This window comes from Cladophialophora yegresii, assembly GCF_000585515.1.
Source record: "Cladophialophora yegresii CBS 114405 chromosome Unknown aczIN-supercont1.7, whole genome shotgun sequence".
Lineage (NCBI taxonomy): Eukaryota > Fungi > Ascomycota > Eurotiomycetes > Chaetothyriales > Herpotrichiellaceae > Cladophialophora > Cladophialophora yegresii.
In genome coordinates, this window is record NW_006913051.1 from 978,138 (window position 1) to 1,002,994 (window position 24,857).

Sequence of the window (24,857 nt, forward strand, 5' to 3'; positions counted from 1 at the left end):
CTGGGGTTAACCTCATCATCGACGCTTCAGCCGTCCAGACGTCCAGGCATTCATGATCGTGGTTGACCAGTCATCGTCCCATCGAGGGGCAAGGAAGGCGGCGACGAAGTCCCAGTAGGCTGGATACCAACCGACATATTCCCAACCCATAAGCGACACTTGGAGGTCGGCAGAACCGTCCCGAGTATTCACCTTCTTCACAATGCCGTTTTTCCTCTGAAGATCGGAATGACTGAAAATCGGAGATGTGTTATCAAGGGCACGTGCTAGCATTTTCTCATAATACTGTAGTCCCGCGAGGTAAAAGTGTCGGTTCATACTTTCTTGGTTCATGCGGGACTTCCCTGCCAGCGCCAGTATCATCTTCGATCCGGTCCGAGACGGGTGTCATCATCGCTGAGTCGCGGAACCAAAACAATGGGTGAGGCAATGGTCCTTTGGTCACGCTTCCCAATTAGCCAGGAGATGGTAGGATCCGCATCGCATTGAATGCCACCCGGAGTTTCCCGAGGATAAGACCCTTGTCCACATCATTCAGAATCCGCCCCAGCTTCCGTGTACTTCTTCGGCTCTGGTAGTGGTCATCTGACCAGCTGACCAGATGGATCTCCGTGCGAGAACGACCTCCAAAGCGCTTGACATACTGCGCCGCCTTAGGCGGTGACTGTATCTGATATGGAGCCCATATCGCCATGTGCTCAGCCCGTCCATCCATCGATCGAACAACAATTTTTCTGCCGCCCCAGCCAAAGCATCGCAATTTCTGCACCACCCTGGCATAGGTTTCAATGCGAGGAGATCTGCCTGTATTTTGCCTCTTGTCTTTGCGGCCCCCTCTTTTGGACCCTGCGACACAGACGTGATCTCGAGTGCTCGGACGCACTGGCGCTGTTTTGGGGGAACACCCAACCCCCTTCATCGTCATAATGTGCCAGTGCTGCGCTGCTCCGGGTCTCTCGAAGCTGAGCGAGCTTAGAACGTCCGCAGGCGCTCTCGCGCAGCGGAACCCCGCAGACACAGATCTCGCTGATTTTGAATCGGAGCCTCAGCTGCTACAGCCTCTTTTAGCTGGCTTTTGATTTTTCCGCATTCCCATCCAGGAGTGTCGTGGTGTGGTTCCGCATCGCAGGGATCTCCATCATGTTGGGTCCCAGGTCGGAGGCCGCGCGCTCCCTGCATTGGGCGAATTGTATATTAGCATGCGCGTGTCGAGCAGAGTACAAGGGCGCAGACGAACTCTTCTTTCAGCTTCTCCAGCTCTCGGGCTTCAAAGGCGGGCTTGAACGTCGTGTAGCCTGCCACAGTATCAGCGCACCAGGCATTTGTAGACAGCCGGGTGGCGTAAAGTACATACCATTCAGCACGCCGAAGCCGATAACCAGTGCCCAACCGAACAGTCGACGACTCATCTTGCGTCTTTCGATGGAGGAGATACCGAGTTCACGCGCTCGCTGCGGGATTTGTGGATTGTATGTTAATGTACGGAGTAGGTGGGTGCACTTAAATGGTACCACATGTACTTGGAAATGTCGTCAACATCTCGCTAGCCACTCGGAATCATTCCACACGTCCATCCACCATTGCTTAGGAGTAGCGCTTTGACCAAAGTACAAAATTACCACCTCGTACTATGAGTGGGTGACCGGCAGTAGTACATTGCTGCGTACCAGGCACCTACATGAGATGCGTTCCTACGCAGTGCACTACGTACAGTACAACATTTAGTCAAGATGCGAAACCCGCGCAACCACGCTTCTCGCCCTGAGTGATATATCCTCCCTGGCCATACTATGGAAAATCCTCACATACCCTACCTGATCCTTGAACAACATCTGTGTTCACAATGGAGGAAAGTGTTCAACTACCTTACGTCCGGAACCCAGGATTTTTACCAGCAGCTGTCCAGAGATTGACGAGATTCGAAAGTCCGAAGTCGTTTTCAGCGGCCTCGAGAGATGGTCTGCTCGCGAAGTCGTTGCGGTGGCAAAGCATTTCTTGGTGAAATTCGGCTCGCGAATTGGACCCTCAAGAGGGAGAAAACCTTCTGTTCATGGAGGGGCACCTGCCACAGATCGTCGTTCCCCGATTGTCCGTGATGTGGCGGGAATCGAAGTCCGCGTTCTTCATCGTCATGGAACTCATAGAGTGTCAAACGCTTTCAGCAGTATGGGGGCATGAGACCCTTTAGGCCCGCAATATCGCTGAAGCATGAAGGGGCAGTCATGCTCTACTTTTGCTCGAAGGGCTCGCATGAGACGAAGAATCGTCCGCTGTATGGTAAATGAAGCGTATGATCGTACAATAAAGGCTGCCACAGTAAGAGTATTTTATGGCTACGCTTCCCGAAGGCGAAGGCTATCTTGTACTGTAGTTCCCCAAAGGCGCAATCACTGACCATGCTCATACCAGTGCTCTCGATTGATAGTGCCGGCATTAGTTGTGTTGCTTTTGACCCCTACGCGCCGCCTCAAAACGTTCTGCCTGGGAGACTTTCGCGAAGCCACTACCTACTGTAGTTTATGGAACCTCTGAAATGCCAAATAAAACCAGACCCGTCTACTACTTACTCGACTTCCTGGACAAGGGAACCATTGCTTGATGACAAGGGCGGTCCAAAGTAGCGTCCGACTTTCTTGCCCAGCCATTCCTCAGGGACACCCAATTTGACACCGTCTTTCGTGCTGACCCATCGGGTATAGAGGGGATTGGCTCTCAGGTAGATGTCTTCCTCCTCGTATGGCGAACCGACTGCCGCAGCAGCGGCCGCGGCCGCTAATGTCTCAGGCTTCGGTGCAGCACCTCGGGTCTTGGATACTTGAGGTTTGAGCTGGCGTGCGGTCAGCAGGGGCGTACATTAGAATGAACGCGAAGTCACGTACCAGTCGATTCAGGGCGGCGGTCTTCTCCTCCTGCACTTTTCGCTTCGTCAACTCCTTTCGCTTTCTGGCATGTTCGTCCTTCTTCATGGCTTTCTCGGCGTCGGTGAAGAACTAAAATCCAGTTAGTGGTGAGTTCGAGTGTCAGTGGCTACCCTAGCAGGGTCATTCGTACCTTTCGCTGCTGTGGCGCCATATCCAACGCCATCAGGGTCCCTTGGTCCTCGGGTCTGCCTCGCTGCCTCTTCGTCATTCTACTTAGATCGGGAGTGGCAGAACCAGACCCAGGAGTCTCGTCACTGCTGTCGTCGAGGTCGTCTGCATCATCACCGTCCTCCAACTCAGCTCCAAGTTCTTCGTCTTCGGCAGGCGCGTCTTGGTCGAGAGCAACCTCTTCCTCCTCGCCTTCAGCATCTTCGTCGTTGAGATTTGTCTGCTCTTCGTCGTCTTCGTCGGAGAGGTCGGATGACTCGTCGACCTCGTCATCATCTGGGTCATCCTCCATTTCCTGGTCCTCGACGGACTTGACCGGGCCGACTTTCGCGGGAGTGACGATCAGCTTCGGTTTTGCGGATTGCTTGCTGTCTACAAGAGCGGGCGGCTTCAGGGTGATCTTGGGCGCTTTGGCGACAGGGGTGCGCTTAGATGGGCGTACCGGAGGTGCGTCTTCCATCTCGACATCCTCGCCGTCAGTGTCGCCTTCGGGCTCGGCACCGAGTTCGTCAAAGTCATTTCGCGTGCCAGAAGGCTCTTCCTCATCCGCGTCGTCCTCGTCATCCTCTTCGTCTTCCTCTTCATCTTCGTCCTCGATGTCGCTCTCACCGTACTCGGCATATTTAGATCGCGGCTGGGTTGGGGTTCTTGCAGCTAAGGTTGAACGTCGACTGCTTCGTGGCCCGTCCAGGACCTTTCCTCCGCCCAGTGTGTCATGGAGGGACTCCACCTCATTAGCCCGCATGACTTCTCTCAACTTGCTCGGAGGAGCCTTGACGGTCAGCTTGAGACTTTGTCGTCGGTCTTCCGATGTGCCAGATCCTCGCTGAACCGTAGCCGAGGAGACATTGTTCGCAGATCCCGACGCTCCAGAACGCCGTGGTCTGGACGCTGCCGGGGTCGAGCCTGCCGAAGACCTGGAAACATGGTTAGCTCTTGTCTTGTGCTTCGTTCGGTAGTACAAGGTAACAAAAGCCATGATTAAAAGGAAAGTTGTCTGCTGTTTCTTCTCTGAGCAACGAGGACGCAAGAGGTTCTATTGGTTGCAAAGAGATAATTGAACAGAGCCTGGGGTGTGAGTGATCTGACTGTCCGGAAGTCACGACGGTGCTGGAAATCGCTCCGTCTTCACCTGCTTCCGGGTGTTATAGTTGTGGTGCCAGCGGGATGGTGTGTTCCCTCGCGACTGAGGCCACCACGCTGACAGGGTCTCGACCGCAACAGTTCCCAGAAAACAGGTGTGTCCATGCAGAACGGCGACGCAGCGAAGTGAGATGAGGGACTCGGCGGTGGAAAAGTGAAAGAAGCGAACTCACTCATGTCTGCCCGCTCGTCTCATTGAGTCGACCTTTCTTGGATCGTAATCTTCACCGCTGGACTGGCTAGAGTCATCTGAAGGGTCATCGGTAACATCGCTAATCTGACGTCGCACACGTCGCGGTCTATCTGTCATGGTTCCAAAGTTTCAGGCTCGGCTAAATGCCAAAGCTTCTCCGCTGCGGTGTCGCTCTTCCGCGTCTCCAGTGGCCCTGAATTCTCTGAAGTTCTTGTGTCCTCGCGTATTCTTGTTGGAGGGCATACACTTGCCGGACAATATCTTAGATACCACGTAGTTGCAGGTAGATTCTCTGACGTGTACAGCATTGGTTTAGCTGTCTATAACAAGGAGATATATCAACAATATGGATTTACATGCCAGGCCCTCGAAAGATCCGTGGCGTGGGAAATGGAATCTGGGTGTGGCTGTTCTCCGACCAGGCCTGTGGCTGCTGTGGCTGCTGTGGCTGGTGACCCTCTCAGCCCTACCATTTCGATGAGCCGAGGCTGGGGATGGTCGGTCATTTCTCTTGTCGCATCTGGTGCATTCTGCTTCCTGACCGATCGCGCCGTTCATCCCCTATGGTCGAGATACAGTATGGCAGACCAAGACTCCAAAAAGGCGCTCGCCATTCCGGCATGGCAGCAGAACTGGCAATCCAGCGTCAAAGAACAGAGGACCGCTTCCGACGATCAGTCGTCAACGGAGCAAAGCACGACGCAACCCTCGTTACCCTCAGAACCACCTCTACTCGAGCAAGCGCAAAAGTCGCTGGAAGACGAAACAATACGAGATGCGTCCCGGGAAAGCAAGGTTGAGTTCTTGCAGAAAAAGGGTCTACAACCCGATGAAATAGAAAAGCTGCTGGGTCCTGGGCCGGCCGCATCTTCAATCGCCGCCGACGAGACCCCGGAACTGAAAACAATTCACGACACCAGCCCGAACCCCGGTATCAGAGAACAAGAACAGACAGTATCCTCACCATCGTTGGCGCTCCCCGCTTCAGCGTCAGCACCCCAGCACGAAATGACCCCGACGCCCTCTCCGAAGCGGGACGTCCCTCCGATAATCACCTACCCAGAATTCCTCCTCAAACCACAGAAACCACCACCGCTCGTCACATTCGACCGCCTCGCGAACGCAGCCTACGTACTGGCCGGCGTATCGGCCTTGACATGGGGCGCAAGCAAATATCTCATCCAGCCCACGCTCGAATCCCTCACCGAAGCGCGACATTCACTGGCCGAGACAGCCAAAGCGGACCTCGAGACCCTCAACACGAAGCTCGAATCCACCGTCTCCCACGTGCCCTACATACCCAGCGTTTCTGCCCTCCATTCTCAACACCAAAAGCCCAAGGACGACGACCTAGAATCCACAGACTCGGACCCGACCGAGCTGTTCCACCGTGACATCGCAACCCAGACATCACCGCACCCTACACACACAACGTCGCTCTGGTCCGGCGACGACTACGACGATGCCCTGCCTGCACAAGATCCCACGACATCACAATCGTCCCGCCTGCGCAGCCTGCACTCGACCCTCTCTTCGCTTGTGAGTTCGCAAACGACGCACTTCTCTCAAGATCGACTCCAGGAATCAATGTCGGATCTCCAATCGACGCTCCACAAGTTGGAAGCCAGCTACGACCCTTTCCAAATCGACTACACCTCCACCGGCTTTTCAAGTTACAGCGCCGACAAGAGCAGTAGTGACAAGTCCGCCAAAAAGGACGCCTCGGAGGCCACGAAGTTCAAGAACGAGATTCGAGCGCTCAAGGGCGCGTTTCTGAGTTCGAGGAACTTTCCCACAGCACGGCCGGCCCAGCCGTTCATGCTGCCTTCACGGTGAGATCGGTAGATGTGAGCATATGATGCGGCCTGGACTGGGGTATACTGTGCTGTATTGTACGGCATTCGTGGAACTGAGTAAGGTGTTAATCTCAGGGCCGACGAGTTCGCTCGTCATCTGAATACCCTATATGACATGTAAACGCTGATGTCTCGACACGGCAGATCAATAATTCCAGCCGAACACTTGAACATTTTCCTGCTTTTCCGTCATGCTCTTTCCAATGTGCCGAACAAGCGGCCGTCATCATAACGATACCGGTACCATAGTTTTCCTCTTGCTTTCGAAGGTATCCTCATCTGGAGACGACTAATACTGCCTGAGGCCGCACGGGTGATAGCAGTACGAGTACGAGTACTCGATCCCCCGTAGTATATAACAACGACGATTCATTCACTCAGGTACTTACCGAGGACCGTTATCTTAGTTAGTGACTTGCTTGCTGACCCCCGGCCCGCCATGGAGGAAGGTGACCAGAGACGTGCTTGAGTGCTAGGGGCGAGGGACCCACTCGTCGAAAAGAGGGCGGTATTCTTGCACGGGACACCGTACTGAGCTGCTCGAGGTGTCTGGGTCCAAGAGCAGGCTGCTGAAACAGAATCCTGTAATGGCGTGCTCGAGGCATCCGAATTGAAGAGCCATCGGCCAGCCGGTCTATCGCACAGCACTTCCCAAAGAACTATATCGTCCACGCGTGTTGTCTTTGGAGTCAGAATTGCTCAAATAGCAACCTGCGTAATATCGCACAGTACAGTACAGACCCATACAGAAGAGTACTTCTTGTGTATGTACGCGGTGTGTAGCAGTACCAAGAGTCGAGGCTCAGATCGGCCCTCTCTCTGCACGATTGGCTCAGGACTGGCATGTGGTGTTGACCCATTCATCCAGTGCTCCTCCTCGCCTGCCCGCTCGCAACGCAAGCATGCTTACATATGTACTCTCTTGGTTCCTTTCGAACTCAGCACTCCACAACGGTCCTCCCTCCCCCCTCCTCATTTTTTTATCGACCCCCTTTCGCCTCCACGCTCCCCGGCTTGTCCCCACTATCATCCTCCTGCCGTGCGCTCCACTGCAGCCATGCCGCGCAGATGCCGAGCACGAGGATCGTCAAGGGGACAGCCACGGCGAAGTAGATCCAAAATGTCCCCGCGACGCGCATCGTGCGGCGGTGCGTGCCCTCGAGGCCTGCGTCCGTGGCGCCGGCGAAGTCGAAAAATCCCATGCTGAACAGCGAACAGACGAACGTCGCGGGGAGGAACACCATGGTGAGGACGGTGATGGCTTTCATGGTGTTGCTGTCGGAGCGGGACGCGCGGGCGAGTCGGATCATCGTGAGTGCGTCGGTCGTCGAGATTGTGGAATCGATCTACATGTGTGGTGCACGCGTGAGTTAGGTCATGCCACATCAAACCAGACGTGCCATTGGGGAGGGAGAAAAGCACGTACGACCCGAAGCTGCACTTTCAGCCTCTTCTCCAAGGCGCGCAGCTGCTCCAGCGTCCACGACGACATGCTTGCGTTGAGTGCGAGACTCGCGCGGACGTAGTCTGCCTGTTGTTGCCCGGTTGGGCCTCTGTCGTTGTTGACTTGCCTCGCGGGTAACAAATCTGCAAAAGACAGCTCCTCGGCGACTACAAAGGCCGCGCACTTCGCGTGGAACGAAAAGCAATGCTCCGCCATGACGATCAGGGCGTCCTGCATGTGCAGCTCTCTCTGCAAGAGCGCGTACTCGCCTATCTTGGCTCTGGTCCTCGACCCAAAATTGTGCAGGGAGACGCCGGACCGGTTCTCGATTCGGCAGACGCATTGGTCGATGTCGTTGCGGTCGTTGTCATTTGCAGTCCGCAAATGTTCGAGCAGGAGGGCCGCGGGAATGAAGGCGTAAGGGCTAGATGAGCGAGAGTGGGTGAACACGTCAAGGAATCGGTTGGCTAGGATCTGCGCCCGCGTGGCGGAAATAATGCATGTCGTGTGCCCTGTAGTTAGGGAGTGGCACATGAAGAGCGAGCCGTTCGAAAAGGGTCCAAAGGGGAACTTGACCATCAAGTCTGCTTCAGCGTCAGTTTCGATGTCGTGCATGTGCTGTATGTAACACTGTGCACACAATAATGGGTGGCGAGGCTGGTGCGCCCTCTCAGGACATGCGACGAGTATATCCCGTTATTGTTCGACAGCACCTCGAGGTACGAAGGCGGGACATGGCAGCTTTCAAGCAGCTGCGCGAACGCTATTGCTGTCAACGCAATTTGTCTGCGTGGGAGGCATCTGGTGAAGCTTCGGTGACTATCAGCACAAGTCTGTGACTGTCAAAGTCCCGGCTTACAAGACTGTCAACCCGGCTTCGTCGGCAGATATGTGACTTCTATCGACAAGCTTCGCGCATTCGACATCCTCACGGTCTGCCTGCCTGTGTCAGACTTCTGGCTGCGCACCACGCCGTGACTCCATGCCTGCTGGTCGTAGCGCGGGCAAGAGGAGTTGGACTAACAAGGAACGCCTCTCTGGACGGTCAGTCGATGGACCGAATGCTCCTCACCGAACGAGAAGTCTCCAAATAACTCTTGAAAACGCGCTTGTCCGCCGAGAATGTGCGAGTGCGGCTGAGCTCCGTAGAGGACATGAGAAATGCCGCTGGCTTTTTCAGCTACGGCCTTGCTATCCGTGACGGCCATGATACTGTCATGCCTAGGAGCTCATGGAAGTCCTTGAGAGCAGCATTTTAGGGCTGGCTGCTCAAGTACCGTGGACAGACCATACATGGCGGTGTCGTCGACTCGTTCGAGAATGCAGTACAGTACAAGTACGGGAGAGCATATGCGCAGCAAGACCCCATTGCCTCGGAGCTCCATCTCGAAGTCGACTCGCGACCATCTAGTATTTATCGCATGAGCCTATCACTTCGCTTACAGTATTTCCGTAGGCAACTGCACATGGACTGATCACACACTGTTTGTGGCAGGTACTGTGGCACCCCTCAGATAGCACGAGTCGTCATGTCCACGGTCATGGCTAGCCCATACGGAGTACTGAAGCGAAGGTGACGAAGGAGACTGTCCGACACGTATGTCCCCAGATGGACCCCCGGTCCTGCGCCCCAGCCCTCTGATATGGGATTCAGTATGTACACCACTCGCAAGAAAGACACGCACGCAGCTGAACACAACAATGGACGGAGGACCCGAGATCGTGAGACAAGCGAAGCTCCGAAGTCAAGTCAAGTAAGTCATTCGCATTGCATGCCTGGCCCGGCAACGAAGGATCGCTACCCACCCAGAACAGCCGACACGAGTCGTCGCCACTACGTACCCGTAGCGTACCTCGTAGTCATGGTAAGGATCGAGTGGGAGCCTCGTGTCGACACTCGGTTCATCCCTGTCGAACCCATGACCGGCGCTGTGGAGGGTCACGAAGATCGAAGCCTGATTCCTATGTACAGTAGTTACTGGAACCGGTCGATCTCCGCGTCGGCGGCTGGGTCGGCCATATTTAATGCGCCGAGGACATGGTCCCAGTATTGGGGAGCCAGGGAGGGTCAGCAGCGAACTTTAGAGAGGCCCTGGAGAACGGACACGGGATGTGTGCATGGTTCCTTGGGGACATTGGTGGTGCCGTGGAGAGGGTGCATTACAGTAAGTTCGTCATCCCAAGCGGAAGTCCCATGGAGCGGGCTATGGCATCAAGGATAGCGTAGCCCTGTAACATGCATAGTGTGTCTAGCAGTCGTTTCAAGCATATTGAGCCCCACTGCGATATCTTTTCATACAGAAGCCATGCTGATGAGCGTTAGATAGAGTAGATTATCAATCTTCCATTGCATAACTACTTGGTCATGTGCTCGTCGCTCATGGTCCTACTGGGACTCGCACCCCCAGCTATTTGCCCCTTGCTGGGGATGAAGTGGATCAATTGCGCGTTGCATTCCTTTCCATACTCTTGGTCTTTCACAGTTTCAGGTTCTCGTCGAAGTAGTGATAGCTGCTGGAGAGGCTAGCATGGAGGTCTTACCACCTGCCATAGTATTAGAGAAAGGGACACAGAGTCCGGCTCTCCCTGGCAACTCTTCAGCCACACACGCCCCCAGGACCGGCTTTTATTGCTTTCCGCAATATCCTGGGTAAGGCTCAGACATTGTCGAGCTCCCGATCTGGGAGCTTGAGTACTAGGCACTCCTTGACAAATGTCTGCTAGAGGAACTTTCAGCCCGCATGCTTTCTGGGCCTCAGAATGACATTATAACTCCTGTCCGGTTTCAGAATCGTGAACTCCTTGGTGCCCAACACCAGATTGGGATCCTCGAGCTGGATATCGTATCTTAACAGCAACGTTGCAATCATTTTGATGACGAATTGATTCGCCACATTCCGACCAATGCACTGTCTGCTTCCAAATCCGAAGCCTAGGAAACATGTCTTCATGGTGGCCAAGTCAGCTTTCTCATCAAACCAGCGGTCGGGATTCCAGGTATTGGGGTCGCGGTAGACAGTGGGGTTGCGGCCGATTGTGAGTGCGGGAACGCCGACGTCAACGTTCCCAGGGACATAGACGCCGCAGATGATGGCGCCTTGAGCAGGAGTCATGCGTGGCATGGAGTAACCGATTGGCGGGTGCATCCGCAAGCACTCGATCTCCGTGGCCTCGAGGAGGCTGAGTTTGTTCAATGACGAGAATGGAAGAGGTGTAGCAGCGTCGAGGTTGTTGGGAAACATCTCCTCGAGTTGGCTGATGATTCGTTGTCTGACGGATGGGTTCTTCTGGAGATAATAAGTCATCCAATTCATGGTCACTGAGCCTGTGCTTGCGCCGGCAACCATCAGTGAAGATGCCTCCGCTCTGAGCTCGGGGAATTCCATTCGCTCGCCGGTTTCCGGGTCCTGGGCCTCGATAAATCGTTGCATAATATCCTGTCGTGGCTTGCCACCAAGGGGTGCTTGATTCCGGTTGTCTTGGAATCGACCTTCCAAGGCTTGCCTTGCATAATCGAGATACTCAAGTCGTGCCTGATACAGCTGTTGAATATACGGTACAGGCACCCAGCTGAGGACTTTCACATTGTACTTGCCGAATGGCAACAGACCACTCAAATTGGCAAAGCGCTGTGACAGCTCTACGAGCTTCGAGTACTTGACCGGTTGGCCGCCCTGAAGAGCGCCGAAGTTGCGACCAAAAGCCAGTTCGCCCATCAGGTCCATGGTGAACAGCTCGAACCAGAAGTAAATGTCGAACGGCTGGCCGGTGCTGGCAAACTCGTCCATCTTTTGGATGAAGATTTGCATCACGGCGTCGACGTACGGCTCGAAAGAATAGAGTGACTGCATGCTGAAGCCATGCGAGACCATGCGGCGCTTCCGTGCATGGTTCTTTTTCGACCGCGTCGAGAATAAGGATTCACCAGTAGTCGAGAAGGCGTCATACCAGCCTGACTTGCCAAACTCCTCGGCTCCCTTGCCATGGCCTGACGCTTGTCAGTATGGACATAGACATCCGCTGGACGGATCCGACATACCGTAGATGGCCTTCACGGCATCCGGGTGATTGAACGACACGGCATTTGGCCGGGTTCTTACCGCCACGGAGTCCGGATATTGAGCAAACAGTTCATTAGCCCATTCCGCTCGTCTTTTATCTTTCAAAGCATTCGCTTCCGGGACATCGGATATCCTTGTGATCCATGGCCCAGGAATTTTGCTCATAGGCGAGAAGAATAACCGGTAGATCAGAAGCAGCGGATAGTACGCCACCAGCAGAATGGCCGGCGTCCATAGTAGGATAGAACGAGTGATGGATGTGTCGGCCATCAGGGCGATATGCCTCAGTCGAATTTGTATCCCGCAAATTACAGCCCGTGGTTTCAGGTTAGTTGATCATGTACGCAGGACAAAGGGAGGTGTCTGGAGCAAAGTAAAGATATTGCTCTTCCCCAACATAATCTCCGTCTTGTCAGCAACGGTTTCGGCAGTGTCAAGAAGAGCCAGAGGGAGATACAGGTGGGATTTCCCCGCAAGCAGACCTCCAGCCCCACGAATCTGGCGAGACAGCCTCCAGCGGAGCCAGCCGGGGAATGACCGGGCTTTGTGGGGTCTTAAACTTCCGGACGAGGTTCGACCCCTAGTTCTGGCTCCGGGGTGCTGGCCTACTCAAGCACGCCTAAGCTTTTAACCCCGTTGCTTCAGAAAAAGGCGCCGTTCATTGGACGATAGGCTGTTTGCCTGGCAGTTCCACCTCTGCCAGATGCCCATGCGCTTGGGTTCCCGGAGAGACCAGACGGCTGGAAGCTAGACCAACAAGACCCCAAGATCAAGCTTCGCAAGCCAAATTTGTCTAGAGCTGAGGCAGGGAAAGCCCATGCGATCGCGGCCTCCACATGGCAGATATCCGACAAAGGGGACGGGGTTGATCAGCCACGTTGGAGAAATCGAAGTCGATACAAAAAGTGGTAACTCGTCTCACTCTGCTTCCCCAGACTTTACATCCGCTCTTCTTCTTTTCCCTCCTCCGCCTCCCGCATTGTCGCCCATACCTGTCAGCACCGGTGCCCACCATGAACGACACAGCAGAGCACAAGGCGGCCATGGACCACGAGATCGAAGTCGCCCACAACGAGGGCAAAGAAGTCCCGGCCGGATACGAAGACCCGCACAGAGCTGCGCTCGAGGACAATCCGGAGCATGCTGAGAAGCTTAGTCTCTCGGTCGTTCTCTCCGCCCTCTTCCTTGGGACATCTTTCACCGGTCCTATCATTTTCGGCTTTATCCTGGCAACGCCCATTTTAGTGCAATTGAGCCAGAAATTGGGCGGCGAGAACATCGACTTCTGGATCCCATCTGGCTGGGGTGCCGCCGCCGCCGTTGGGTTTTCGATTGCAGGAAGGCTGTCCGACGTCTTCGGTCGACGATATGTGATACTCGTCGGGCAACTTCTAACAATTGTAAGTTCTCCCTGTTCTTGCTCAGGTCGGACTGCTCGCTAACAGTGGACCAGATCGGTGGTGCTGTTGCATGCAGCGCGCAGAGCATGAACCAGCTTATCGCTGGCGAGGTCATTCTGGGAGGTTCTATTGGCACAGTATCAGTCGCCTATGCTGGTGAGCATGCTCTTCGCCTCGATTGATAGCGTGGTCCTAAGTCTTGAACAGGTATTTCAGAAATCTTGCCCAACAAGTGGCGCGGTGCTGGTCTCGCCTGGACCGAGTTCAACCTTGCCACCTGGGCCATTGCAGGAACGCTCCTTGCCAATGCTCTCCTGTCTCATGCCAGCTGGCGAGTCATGTACTACATCGCGTAAGTCCTCCCACTGCTTGACAGAACCCATCTCTTTTTGACGTGGTGGGCGCGATCTTTCTGTCGAGATCCGTATGAGCTAATGGACATCTGTAGAATGGGATACGGCGCATTCTCGCTCGTCGGGACATTCTTCGTGTATTTCCCGCCCAGTCACCCGCGTCCCGATGGCAAGACCAAATGGCAGGAGTTCAAGGAACTGGATTTTATCGGCACTTTTCTCTTCGTGTCTGGTCTGGCCGTGTTCCTTTACGGCCTAAATTCCGGTGGCAACACCTATGTGAGTGACCCGGAGTCTTTGAGTGACAGCGTTCTTCCCTGGGAGAGGCGTCACTGTTGCTCAATTAGTGATAACGTTAGCTAACGGTCATTTGCAGCCCTGGAAAGCGGCGGGCACTCTTGCACCACTGATACTCGGCCTCTTCATCTTCTTGGCAGCTTTCGCGTATGACTTCACCATGGCGAAGGACCCTCTCTTCCCGTGGTACTTGTTCAAGAGCTTCCGGCATTTCTCGTCACTGCTCATGCTCGTCTTCGTCGCGGGCATGGTGTTCTTCGCCGCGTCCGCGCTCAACGCTCAAACCATCCTCTACCTTTATACGGCAGATCCGATCAAGATCGGTGTCTATTCAATTCCATCTGGGTAAGGTTCCCCTGACTGGTAGATGATGAGAGTTCTGGCTAACAACAACAATAGTGCTGGTCAGCTCGTCGGCGGCGTCATCATCCCCGGACTGGTACATTACATCAAGCATGTCCATATCCAACTCACCTTCTCGGTCTTCATGCAAACACTCTTTTTCGGCCTTGCCGCGCTCATCACGCCTCATAACATCAATTGGCTCATGGCAGTGCAGTTCCTGGCCATGCTTCCGTTCGGCTGGATCACGCTCAACTGTTACACGACGGCTTCGCTGCATGTGCCCCAGCGCGATCTGGGTGTGGCAATCGGATTGATCGGCACATTCCGCTCTCTGGGAGGAGCTGTCGGTTCGGTCGTCTTCTCCTCCATTTTCAACCAAATCGCAGCGAAACAGGTCGCTAAACGCATAGCCAACACAGCTGTGGCAGGAGGTGTCTCTGGTGACACTATTCCGGACCTGATCGAGGCGGTATCGTTGACTCTTGTCGGCGTGCCAGGCCAGGCTGCCACAGTGCCCAGCGTCTCAGCATCAGTGTTTGCCAATGCCGTCGAGGCAGCTCGTCTTGGTTATGCCTATGGTTTCCGCATTACATGGTTGGCTTCGATTCCCTTCGGTGTCATTGCTATGGCTTGTGCTGTGGCAGTCCGAGATCCTTCGAAATACTTCACTAACCATGTTGAGATTCATCTCGAGAAGGAAATCGGCGGGCCGAAGGCAAAGCATACGAAGGAGGTTGAACAGTAGTACTGCTGGTGTCGACCGTACACAGGCTTTAAGGCTGCGGCAACACCAGGACCATGTATTTTTCAGAAGAGCATTCGCCGACAATAACCATTGTTCAGACGCGTGACATCTTGAGCTCCACGATAATTTGTTGGCGCCGATAGTGTGAATGCTTGGGCCATCGCCGAGAAACTCTGGATCCTGCCCACTGTGTTCCGTAAGTGATTAGTTACCTAGGTAGTAATTAGCCGCCTCTCCACGGTCCTGGGAACCTTTCTGAGGGTTACATGTGGCGCACCTGCGAATGCTAGGGACGGGAAGCTGCAGAACTCGGAAACACCGGCCATCGAGGACAGAACCTGGTAAGGCCTAGCCGTGAAGATGATTTGGTAAAGGCATTCCTGACGGGACCCCGGTCTTCCCGCCAGGGACCAGTCGTACGTGACGAATAGATGAAGGACAGCAAAACTCGCACCCCGCTTTGAAAACAAAAATTTTAGTGCAAGAAGAGAACAAACGCGGTTCACTCGAAGCAGTCACAAGACGAACTGGAAGACTTCAATTATCGGACGGATTCCTAGGTAGTTGTTGCTGCCCGATTCTTTCTCAGTCCGAATTGCTCCTCTTTCCTCTTTTTTCCTTGATTGACTGCTACGATTCTCGCGCTCATTCCCCTTCGAACTCTTCGGCGGCCATTGATTTGTACCCCGCGTCCTATCGCTCGTTTCGCTCTTCGTACCTTCCACAACAGCTCACCCTTGAGAATGGCAGAGATCACCCATCCGACCATCAAAGGTATGATCCACTATCTTCTGCCACCATAAGTGAAAGACAATCCCTAACGCACACCCTCTCAGATGGCTGGTTCAGGGAGATCTCGGACATGTGGCCGGGCCAGGCCATGACCCTCAAGGTCAATCAAGTCCTGCACCACGAAAAGTCGAAATACCAAGACGTCCTGGTCTTCGAGAGCAGTGACCACGGTACCGTCCTTGTCCTCGACAACGTCATCCAGTGCACTGAGCGGGACGAATTTTCATACCAAGAGATGATCACACACCTGGCGATGAACTCCCATCCAAAGCCGCAGAAAGTCCTTGTCATTGGCGGCGGGGATGGAGGCGTGCTTCGAGAGGTCATCAAGCACGAAACCGTCGAGAAGGCCATCCTGTGCGATATCGACGAGGCTGTCATCCGGGTCAGCAAGAAGTACCTTCCTGGCATGTCCATTGGATACCAACATCCTGCGGTCGAGACATTCATCGGGGATGGCTTCAAGTTTCTCGCGGATCGCAAGAACGAGTTCGATGTCATTATCACGGACAGCAGCGATCCCGAAGGGCCTGCAGAAACGCTTTTCCAGAAACCCTACTTTGAACTCCTCTATGGAGCCTTGAAAGATGGTGGTGTTATAACTACCCAAGGTTGTGCGCACCCTTCTCCCTACACATCTCTTTGGGCTCGCAGGGCTCTGTTCTACGATAATTACGTGATGACGCTGCTAACATTGTGCTTCGTAGCCGAGAACCAATGGCTTCATCTGCCACTCATCACCAAACTCAAGAAAGACTGCAAGGAAGTCTTCCCGGTCGTCGAATACGCCTATACAACGATCCCCACATATCCTTCCGGCCAAATCGGTTTCATGGTCTGCTGCAAGGACCCGCACCGAAATGTCAAGGAACCCCTGCGATCATGGAGTACTGAGGAGGAGGAGAAGTATTGCAAGTATTACAACAAGGAAATCCACAGAGCGAGCTTCATCCTGCCTACCTTCGCACGCAAAATGCTGAAGTAGAAACAAACACCTAGGAGGGGATGTGTCGAGTATTCAGGACGGTGAGGCCACCATGATACCAGGTTAACTTGCGTTTTGCTACACCGTTTTCGGATGGCGTTGAGGTACTCATAAGTGCGTGCAAAGAGTAAACACGCATACCAGGGAGATAGGTATTTGAGACGAGGCTACGATCGTACGCGTACGACCTTGTAACGATGGACACTGCTCTCTGATCAAAATCAAAATTTGAGGGGCATGCTCTTCATGGCCATTCAACCCCGCCAATGAAAGTTTTGGGAGCGCAATTCCAACATGACTTCACAGTGGACCTCTCAATGATGTCATACGAAATCAATCGACGGCCTTCGCGGTGATCAATTGCACAGTATTTCTACAGTTGCACCATGGTCTCGTGCACTTTTTCTCCTTCCTTTATTCCAGGAAACAACTCACATCTTCACGAATCTGCACATTAAAATCCTAGTCTCAAGTCACATTCAAAGAAACGCAATCTGAACCTCTCCAACATGTCTTTTACAGCAAATCCTCGAGCACCAAAGCCTGAAGACGTCGGGATCGCCCAAGAACCAACAGGTGCAGTGGCCGCCGACTCCCTGGCAGCAGAGTCTCTGCAGAACAAGGGTGCATTCTCCGAGAACACGAACGCAGCAAGCCTGGGTGTGAAGGGCAATCAGTCCACCCTCAACAATGCCGATACCTCAGGAGCCACTGCCCTTCCTCCCGCTACTGACGGCTCCGTTCGTGAAAAGAAAGACGCTCTAGGCCAAGGAGCGGATGTAAAAGGTGTCACAGGACTGAAGTATCCAGAAGGTGCGGGTAAGGCAGAATTCGACGGCCACCATAGCGGTCAGGGTGCGTATGCCGGCGGCGGTTCAAGTGCATTCAACCAGACAGGAGCTGGCTCGACTGGTGGACCGGCAGGATCAAGTGATTTCGGCGCATCTACGACGTCGTCTTCTGCCGGTGGTCCCGATGCGTCTCAAATCCGATCTGGCGACGCAGCGACCAAAGGTGCTTCTTCTGCGACTGGTACCAGCGCTGGCACCGAGGGCGGTTCAGGTAGTTCAGGTCCGATAGCAGGCCAGGGAGTCCGTCCTCAGGTGGACGCTGCACCCGGCTACGTCGGCAATGTCACCGGCCAGGCTATGTCCGACAGCACCTTCAAGCCAAAGGGTGCCAACCTTGACGACGCCGACCAATCAGAGAGCATACCACAGACAAAAACCTTCACCGGTGCTATTGGCACGGTGAACGATCCAGGCAGACTTGCGGAAAGAGAATTCCAGGGACGAAACGACGATCCGGTGGGCGAGCTCGGCCAGGCTGGTACTGAGGGTGGCCGGTCGAGACAGAAGGGTGAGGAGAGCCAAGCTGGCGAGGCCGGCCAGTATGGTGTCTTGCAAAGCGAACGCGCATAAATTACACCACTAGGACTTGGTTCGGGAGAGATCATGGAAGTAATAGTCCTTGGCGGGAGCAGCCTCCTCGCTGTGACGTACCGATCTTCGTGCTGGAGTATTCAGCCTGGCGTCTCTAGCTCGGCTTTCTTCAAATAAAAGGGTCAACGAGAAGTGATGACAAGACTTGGATTCTGTGACAACGGACCCGTACCTATGCAAAGCATTCCAAAGCGCTTCCCTTGACCATGCGACGTTTTCTACCCGAGGACGATAGTCAGCAGCACATCATCTAGTACTGCAGCTTGGACTGCGCTCGCAAATAGATGATTGTCTACTCGTAGGTGCTCATATCTCTGCTGATCTTCATGCAGTCGGCATGCAGGTAAATGTTACCTTACGTCCAGCTCGTCCTGCTTCCTCTCTATTGCCGTGAGCCTCCATTGCCTGACAAGACCATTGCCAGCGGTCATGATGTACCCTGCAGTGAGAGGATTGCCAACCTCAGCCTTGTTTTCAGCCCTGATATCCCTCGCAACCCGCGCAGCCTTGTCTCAATCCTCTTCACTGACCAATCCAGACCCATTCCTACCAAGTCACAATTCACTTTCCTTTTTCCTTATTCCAACATGTTTTATAGGTCTCAAGATTCTCCCGCAAATTCCTCTCGGGCTTGGATCAAACTAGCACCGGGCGAGAAGGCGTGTCCGAGACGAATTTGCCGTCAACACCCCGACTTCGAGTTCGAATTCGAGTTCAATCCCCACCACCAACAATCTCGACCGATGCGATAACCAGTCTGATTCCGACAAGCACAAGCCCCCTTGGCCTACTTGACAAAACAAAAGTCAAATCGGCGGCCATCTCAGGATGTCTGCGAATTGGGAGTAGCCTGGTACTGGTTTAGGCACGCCAGGTATAGCCCAGTCAGAAAGTGGCAGCTGTTTATGAATTAAACTCTTACAAAATACAATCTTCTCCCGAGGAGGTTGTTGTAGAGTTTTTGTCGCTGGAGGCCATGCTTCTGTCTTTCCCAGCCACGCTCATGCTAGAAATACCTACCTAGGTAGGTCAAGGATATTAATCCCGTCACTTCATATTACTAAGAGCTGTTAATAACTTACCCTAGAAATCGTGAAAGCTAGACAACCCCGAGGAAACATCTATATGAGCGCCTCTGCGCCTCGCTAGATCTCCGCGTTATCAGACCTAATCATTGATCATCTGTAACAGACTCCTAAGAGCACAGCCATTAACCGGCGCTGCCTGCATCGCTTGACAACCGGGGGCTAGTCAGATGATTAGATCAGAGCTGGCGCATGGACTTGCGTCGGACCTGAGCCTCATTCACAGGCACAGTCTCATGGAGAACAAACCCAGGCGATAAAGGGCGTGTAAGCCAAGGCGCAGGTGACACACCAGACAGCACTACGTGATTAAGATGGCACAGCAAGGTACGGAGTAGCGAAGATTGGAATGGAAGAAGCTCCGACGCCAAAGTGGCAAGTGCAAGTAGTAAAGAGGCTCAGCTCGTAGCCAAGCGTCCTGCGGCCACGGAACATTCTTTCTCCGGCGCCGGCGATAGTGGAAGTGTCAGTGATAAAAGGCGAATTGACAGCGGGTATACAGTACAGGTGGCATTGCGTGCGCAATACGGATTACCTCGCAAATACGCAGGAGCTGGCCCGGGGAAGGCGACTGATCTTACACAGTACAATGTAGAAGACCCGCGCAGTACCGCCGCTCTCCGCTTCCGCTGCTCAGATCGACCGGCTCCGGTTCTCGAATCCTCGACGACAAAGCCAACCATTGCTACGCATTCCGACTGCGCCTCGTTCTATCCACAAATTTCTCTCGCCTGGCCTCTCCGCATCTCGCTGGCCGCCTTGATACGAGGAAACTACAAAGCAAACCCTCTCCTCGTTCCTACATCCACTTCCTCACTCCATCCTCATCCGTCCGCAGCCTCGGCGAACTGACACTCGAGTCCCGGTCTGAACTCTCTGCACCCTCATACACACACACACACACACACACACACACACACATCTCATGGCGGAGACACTACGACGACAAACCCCCTCGCCGATTCAAACAGACAACCTATCTGCCGCCTCGCCTCCCACGTCGACGACCTCGTCCCCGCGATCGACCCCCGGCCTCTGGGCCAAACGGTCTCGCTCGCCCCTCTCCCTCGATCTCTCGTCCCTACCGCCACTCTCCCAACCGGCACCCCCCAGCAACACCCTCCTCATCACACGGCTCGACGACCCCAAGATCTTCCACCCTGCCAGCCTGGCCACGATCCGCCAACACATCGCCTCGCTGGCGGCCCTCAACTCCTTCTCCCCGCTCAAATCCATGCACCGGATCATCTGCTCGTTTTACTCCACCGACGCCGCCATCGCGGTCCGGCAGGAATTCGACGGCCGGGCCGTGCTAGGCGACGCGGTCGCGAAATGCTACTTCGGCGAGCCCACGCCGCTCGACCCGGAGAAGAAATACCTCGACCGCCCGGACGCGGGGCGGCTGTTCTTCATCTCCCCGCCCCCGTCACCGCCCGTGGGGTGGGAGATGCGGACCGAGGACCCGCCGAACAAGGAAGTCCACGCCGAGGATCTGGCCAGCAAGCTCGCCAAGCTGAGCAGCAAGATCACGGCGTCACCGACGAACACGGGCGCCGGCGAGAACGAGTCCAGTAGTGAGGATGAGGCCCGGACGCAGCAGTACACGGCCTCGGATCTTGCGCAGAAGCTGAAATCGAATCAGAGTCATCGGCGGGCGTTGAGTGGCGTGTCGGCCGAGAATTCGCCAGTCGCTGCCGAGGCCGCGAGTCCCAAGAAACATCGCAGTAGGAGTTCGACGCTGATCTATGATCCCGTGGCCCATGGGGATAGTCCGGCGTTGCCGGCAGTGATGCTGGAGACGGAGGACGACTCCGAGGTGGAGCTGGAGGAGGACGGCAAGAAGATATATGAGCATACGGCACGGCCGCCTGTGGAGCTGATGGAGCATTGAGGTGACCATTTCTACGTATTTTCAAGGGTCTGCGGCGTTCTTTGGGAAATGACGGGCGGAATGAACAGAGCGCGCAAAAAGGCTACATTATTATGCATGCACGCATTGGGATGAAGGTCGTCAGTTTGAGACAAGACGGCTCGGGGCCAGATGGTCGGTATGGATAAAACCAACGGGCATATATACATATTGGCATTCACGAATGGCCATATCATAATGTGCATAGAACACTACCACCCCGCCTGACGCGGCACGTCTTCTTTTGTCTTCTGCCGATCCGTCTCCAAGTTGACTGACCGAACCACCAATGCCGGATTGGAATGGCACTGAATGGTTTTGACGTGCCTTGAGTTTAATACTGAAAATGATGACTGATACCGCTTTTCTCAACGCCCAGACTGATGCTCGATGCTGTACAGACGATGACGACGAATCAATGCAGATGATGCCCGCCCCAGAGATTCAGATGTGTTGGCCACAAGCAGTCGAGCCTGACACCCGTCTCACTCCGGCAACCCCATCAAATGCCGGTACCACTTCTTGTGCTGCTCAAAGAACACCATCGTGAAGATCGTCTGCGGGCCCAGGCGAATGAAACTAGGGACCCAGCCGCGGAACATCCAAAGCCATCCTTCATTCCTGCCCGCCTCCCGCACGATCCCCAGCATGGACAGCTTGCTGCCCGCGTGGCTCATGATCCTCGACTTGACCACATCGACTGGGGAGCATATGGTGGTGGCCACGAAACCTGCCGCCAAGGAGGCGCAGAAATGCGTGGTCAAGGTATCGGACATGTGCAGCGACGAGAGGCAGAACGACTTGAAGATATCGTAGGAGGCCAGCTGCGAGGCGTTCATCAGGAGCGCGCGCGAGGAGTTTGCGCCCACGCCGCGAAACAGGCTCGACACGCCTTCTTCGCGAATCATGCGCACGAGGCCGTCTAGTGCGTGTTTGTAGTTTTTCTGGTGTTCAATGGCCTTGGAGGCGTCGGACTGCATGCGCACGTTGAGCACGTCGCCCGGGTTCCCGGCGATGCCGCCCAATAGGCCGGCAAAGGAGGATGTGGCTATCAACGTGGTCATGGATTGCTTGGGTTTCGGGTTCGACGGTGTCGGCTGCAAGGCGAAGCGGGACTTGAGGTCTTCGTAGACGCCGAATCGGACGGTCGAGTAGGTCATTTGGCGGAGCAGGGCGGCCGAGAGACCCGCGTACAGGCCGGTAATGCCTTGAGTGCGGAAGATATATGTAAATGTGGTTAGGGTCGTCTTTGGAGCATTGGGAGGGCGAGTCTGGAGCCGGACTTTGACTGAACAGGGCTGTTAGAAGTGGGAGACAAGATCTTGAGGGTGGTATACCCAAGTCCAGAGGATGAGTTACTACCGCTGCCATGGAGGCTGCACTGCCTCCAAACCAGAAGGGGTAGCGTATTGAAGCTGGAGACTTCTGCTCCTTGATAGTACTCGCAGGGCCGACATTGCGCTGTGGACTCGCGACGGTAGAGGCAGGTTCGCCCATCGCTCCATTCCCAAGGCCAGAGGTTGTATATCCAAGAGAAAGGGTGGGAAAGCGGAGACTATAACAGTGCCAAAGAACGACCGAAGAACCCAAAGAGCGACAACGGCAGCGGCAGCTATGATGCGGGAAGGACTCGACGTATGACAGAGACTGCATGGAATTGACGAGCTGTGGCTTGCGATGACGGCAGACGCCAGACTCCGAGATTTCGTCCACCACAGTAGTTCGTTTCCGAGACGCAGTCCACGTGCGACATCGGCACCGACGCGCAGCTAGATCCTTCAAGCTTTATCCTCACAGGTACCTGAGTGAAGCTTGAGTGTCGTCGCAGTCCTTCGCGTTGCACCACTGAGGGCTCTTGTTGACGCTCTGATGCAGCTTGTCACCACGGGCGCCTTCGTGCGAGCTGCGAGAGCTGCAAAGGTCGCTGTTGCCGGCCGCGCTACAGCTTCGAGATGGAAATCGTCCCAGGCACAAGCCCATGCCCGATCTGCGGCCGACGAACAGCCGTTTCCTGAACAGTCCGTTGCGGTCTCCAAGGAGGTCGATCCAGCGAAGACGGCTGCGGAGTCCAGCAGCCATGCAAGAAATTCCGAGTTTGAGCGGCGGCTGAAGGAGTCGAGCCAGGAAAACACAATCATTCATGACAGTGGTCGGTCTGGAGCGAAGATCCTGGGTGCTCCGTTCATCTTCGACGAAACGTCCAACCTCTCCAGCTCCATCCTGGGCCTCGTCGGCCGCAACCTCTACGAGCAACCTGACCATCCCATCTCCATCACGCGAAAACTGATCGAATCATGCTTCGAAGAACCCACCTTCAAGCACTTCGCCATGAACAACCCCGTGGTCACCGTCACGGACAACTTCGATACTCTGGGGTTTCCCAAGGACCATCCCGGCCGTTCGAGAACCGATACATACTACGTTAACTCAACGCACCTCTTGCGTACACATACCTCCGCCCACGAACACAACGCGTTTTCATGGCTGGCACAAAACACCTCGAGCAAAGGCTACACTATCTGCGCCGACGTCTACCGCCGGGACAGCATTGACCGAAGCCACTTCCCTGTCTTCCACCAGATGGAGGGTGCGCGAGTCTGGCCACCACAGGAGAATCGCGCCGCCGTCATCCAACGCGACTGCAACGACATGCCCCAAACGAACCTTCTTGTCGAGGACCAAGCCACCGATTTCTCCACCGACGCGAACCCCCTCCAACCTGAACATAATCCCGAAGAAGTCCACCTCGTCGCCCGCCACCTCAAACTCAGCCTCGAACAAGTCATCCAGCGCATTTTCCAAGCCTCACAAGCTTCCTTACCCTCCACCGCCCGTTCGGACGCCCCGATGCAAGCCCGCTGGATTGAAGCCTACTTCCCCTTCACCTCCCCATCCTTCGAACTCGAGGTCGACTGGAACGGCGAGTGGCTCGAACTCCTCGGCTGTGGCGTGACCAAACAGTCCATTCTCGAGAAGGCAGGCCTGACAAACCACATCGGCTGGGCCTGGGGCGTGGGCATTGAACGATTCGCCATGCTGTTGTTTGGGATCCCGGATATCCGTCTTTTCTGGTCGACCGACCCGCGGTTCCTGAAACAGTTTACCCGAGGCAAGATTACCAAGTTTGAACCCTTCAGCAAGTATCCCGCCTGCTACAAGGACATCGCGTTCTGGATCAACGCCACACCGTCCGGGTCGTCGCTGGTCGGTGCCTCATCTACCTCTGGCGTGGCGGCCGCTGCTGGCGGCGACGCCACCAAGGCCTCCCCTACCGAGACCCAACCTGCAGCGTTCCACGAAAACGACATCATGGAAGTCGTGCGCGACGTGGCGGGCAGTCTGGTCGAGGATGTCAAACTCGTTGATGAATTCGTGCACCCCACGAGTGGTAGGAAAAGTCTCTGCTATCGAATCAACTACCGCAGTCTGGAGAGGACCTTGACGAACGACGAGGTCAACGGCTTGCACGACGAAGTCGGCAAACGGATGGAGGGCTTGTTCGGGGTGGAGTTGCGATGATACATTGTACAAGCAAGGTATGCCAGGGAATCAGACTGGGGAGTTGCCTACAAACTTGCCCTCGCTATGTGTTTGCATTCCCCGAACGTCATCATCCAGATTCCTTACACACAAGTGCACCTGCTCTTGGGCTCCAGAAAGGCGACCGGCCGCTGACTCGATACTTCAGAACAGATACCACTCACTGCACGCAATTTGG

At 54.8% G+C, this 24,857-nt stretch overlaps 12 protein-coding genes across 12 annotated transcripts; 6 read left to right on the plus strand and 6 right to left on the minus strand.

Moving 5' to 3' along the window:
• Positions 1 to 15: 15 nt before the first annotated feature.
• On the minus strand, positions 16 to 363 carry A1O7_09481 (uncharacterized protein; the record flags this gene model as incomplete). The annotated part of the gene is made up of 1 exon (XM_007763469.1): positions 16 to 363. The coding sequence occupies one exon, from the start codon at positions 361 to 363 to the stop codon at positions 16 to 18; it is 348 nt and encodes a 115-aa protein (XP_007761659.1).
• A 701-nt stretch (positions 364 to 1,064) lies between these two features.
• A1O7_09482 (uncharacterized protein) lies at positions 1,065 to 1,409 on the minus strand (the record flags this gene model as incomplete). Its single annotated transcript, XM_007763470.1, has 3 exons — positions 1,065 to 1,173; positions 1,238 to 1,295; positions 1,355 to 1,409. 3 exons carry the CDS (start codon positions 1,407 to 1,409, stop codon positions 1,065 to 1,067), a joined length of 222 nt encoding a protein of 73 aa, XP_007761660.1.
• Positions 1,410 to 2,563: 1,154 nt separating this feature from the next.
• A1O7_09483 (uncharacterized protein) lies at positions 2,564 to 4,068 on the minus strand (the record flags this gene model as incomplete). Its single annotated transcript, XM_007763471.1, has 3 exons — positions 2,564 to 2,827; positions 2,880 to 2,990; positions 3,052 to 4,068. The coding sequence occupies 3 exons, from the start codon at positions 4,066 to 4,068 to the stop codon at positions 2,564 to 2,566; spliced, it is 1,392 nt and encodes a 463-aa protein (XP_007761661.1).
• A 936-nt stretch (positions 4,069 to 5,004) lies between these two features.
• Positions 5,005 to 6,261, plus strand: A1O7_09484 (uncharacterized protein; the record flags this gene model as incomplete). The annotated part of the gene is made up of 1 exon (XM_007763472.1): positions 5,005 to 6,261. The coding sequence occupies one exon, from the start codon at positions 5,005 to 5,007 to the stop codon at positions 6,259 to 6,261; it is 1,257 nt and encodes a 418-aa protein (XP_007761662.1).
• A 1,000-nt stretch (positions 6,262 to 7,261) lies between these two features.
• On the minus strand, positions 7,262 to 8,340 carry A1O7_09485 (uncharacterized protein; the record flags this gene model as incomplete). The annotated part of the gene is made up of 2 exons (XM_007763473.1): positions 7,262 to 7,627; positions 7,708 to 8,340. The coding sequence occupies 2 exons, from the start codon at positions 8,338 to 8,340 to the stop codon at positions 7,262 to 7,264; spliced, it is 999 nt and encodes a 332-aa protein (XP_007761663.1).
• A 2,117-nt stretch (positions 8,341 to 10,457) lies between these two features.
• A1O7_09486 (uncharacterized protein) lies at positions 10,458 to 12,056 on the minus strand (the record flags this gene model as incomplete). The annotated part of the gene is made up of 2 exons (XM_007763474.1): positions 10,458 to 11,713; positions 11,765 to 12,056. The coding sequence occupies 2 exons, from the start codon at positions 12,054 to 12,056 to the stop codon at positions 10,458 to 10,460; spliced, it is 1,548 nt and encodes a 515-aa protein (XP_007761664.1).
• A 743-nt stretch (positions 12,057 to 12,799) lies between these two features.
• On the plus strand, positions 12,800 to 14,926 carry A1O7_09487 (uncharacterized protein; the record flags this gene model as incomplete). Its single annotated transcript, XM_007763475.1, has 6 exons — positions 12,800 to 13,186; positions 13,240 to 13,342; positions 13,394 to 13,538; positions 13,635 to 13,818; positions 13,916 to 14,181; positions 14,236 to 14,926. 6 exons carry the CDS (start codon positions 12,800 to 12,802, stop codon positions 14,924 to 14,926), a joined length of 1,776 nt encoding a protein of 591 aa, XP_007761665.1.
• An 862-nt stretch (positions 14,927 to 15,788) lies between these two features.
• Positions 15,789 to 16,703, plus strand: A1O7_09488 (spermidine synthase; the record flags this gene model as incomplete). The annotated part of the gene is made up of 2 exons (XM_007763476.1): positions 15,789 to 16,329; positions 16,426 to 16,703. 2 exons carry the CDS (start codon positions 15,789 to 15,791, stop codon positions 16,701 to 16,703), a joined length of 819 nt encoding a protein of 272 aa, XP_007761666.1.
• Positions 16,704 to 17,212: 509 nt separating this feature from the next.
• A1O7_09489 (uncharacterized protein) lies at positions 17,213 to 18,124 on the plus strand (the record flags this gene model as incomplete). Its single annotated transcript, XM_007763477.1, has 1 exon — positions 17,213 to 18,124. The coding sequence occupies one exon, from the start codon at positions 17,213 to 17,215 to the stop codon at positions 18,122 to 18,124; it is 912 nt and encodes a 303-aa protein (XP_007761667.1).
• A 2,031-nt stretch (positions 18,125 to 20,155) lies between these two features.
• A1O7_09490 (uncharacterized protein) lies at positions 20,156 to 21,121 on the plus strand (the record flags this gene model as incomplete). Its single annotated transcript, XM_007763478.1, has 1 exon — positions 20,156 to 21,121. The coding sequence occupies one exon, from the start codon at positions 20,156 to 20,158 to the stop codon at positions 21,119 to 21,121; it is 966 nt and encodes a 321-aa protein (XP_007761668.1).
• Positions 21,122 to 21,624: 503 nt separating this feature from the next.
• A1O7_09491 (uncharacterized protein) lies at positions 21,625 to 22,636 on the minus strand (the record flags this gene model as incomplete). The annotated part of the gene is made up of 2 exons (XM_007763479.1): positions 21,625 to 22,427; positions 22,477 to 22,636. 2 exons carry the CDS (start codon positions 22,634 to 22,636, stop codon positions 21,625 to 21,627), a joined length of 963 nt encoding a protein of 320 aa, XP_007761669.1.
• Positions 22,637 to 23,008: 372 nt separating this feature from the next.
• Positions 23,009 to 24,658, plus strand: A1O7_09492 (phenylalanyl-tRNA synthetase alpha chain; the record flags this gene model as incomplete). Its single annotated transcript, XM_007763480.1, has 1 exon — positions 23,009 to 24,658. One exon carries the CDS (start codon positions 23,009 to 23,011, stop codon positions 24,656 to 24,658), a length of 1,650 nt encoding a protein of 549 aa, XP_007761670.1.
• Positions 24,659 to 24,857: the final 199 nt, after the last annotated feature.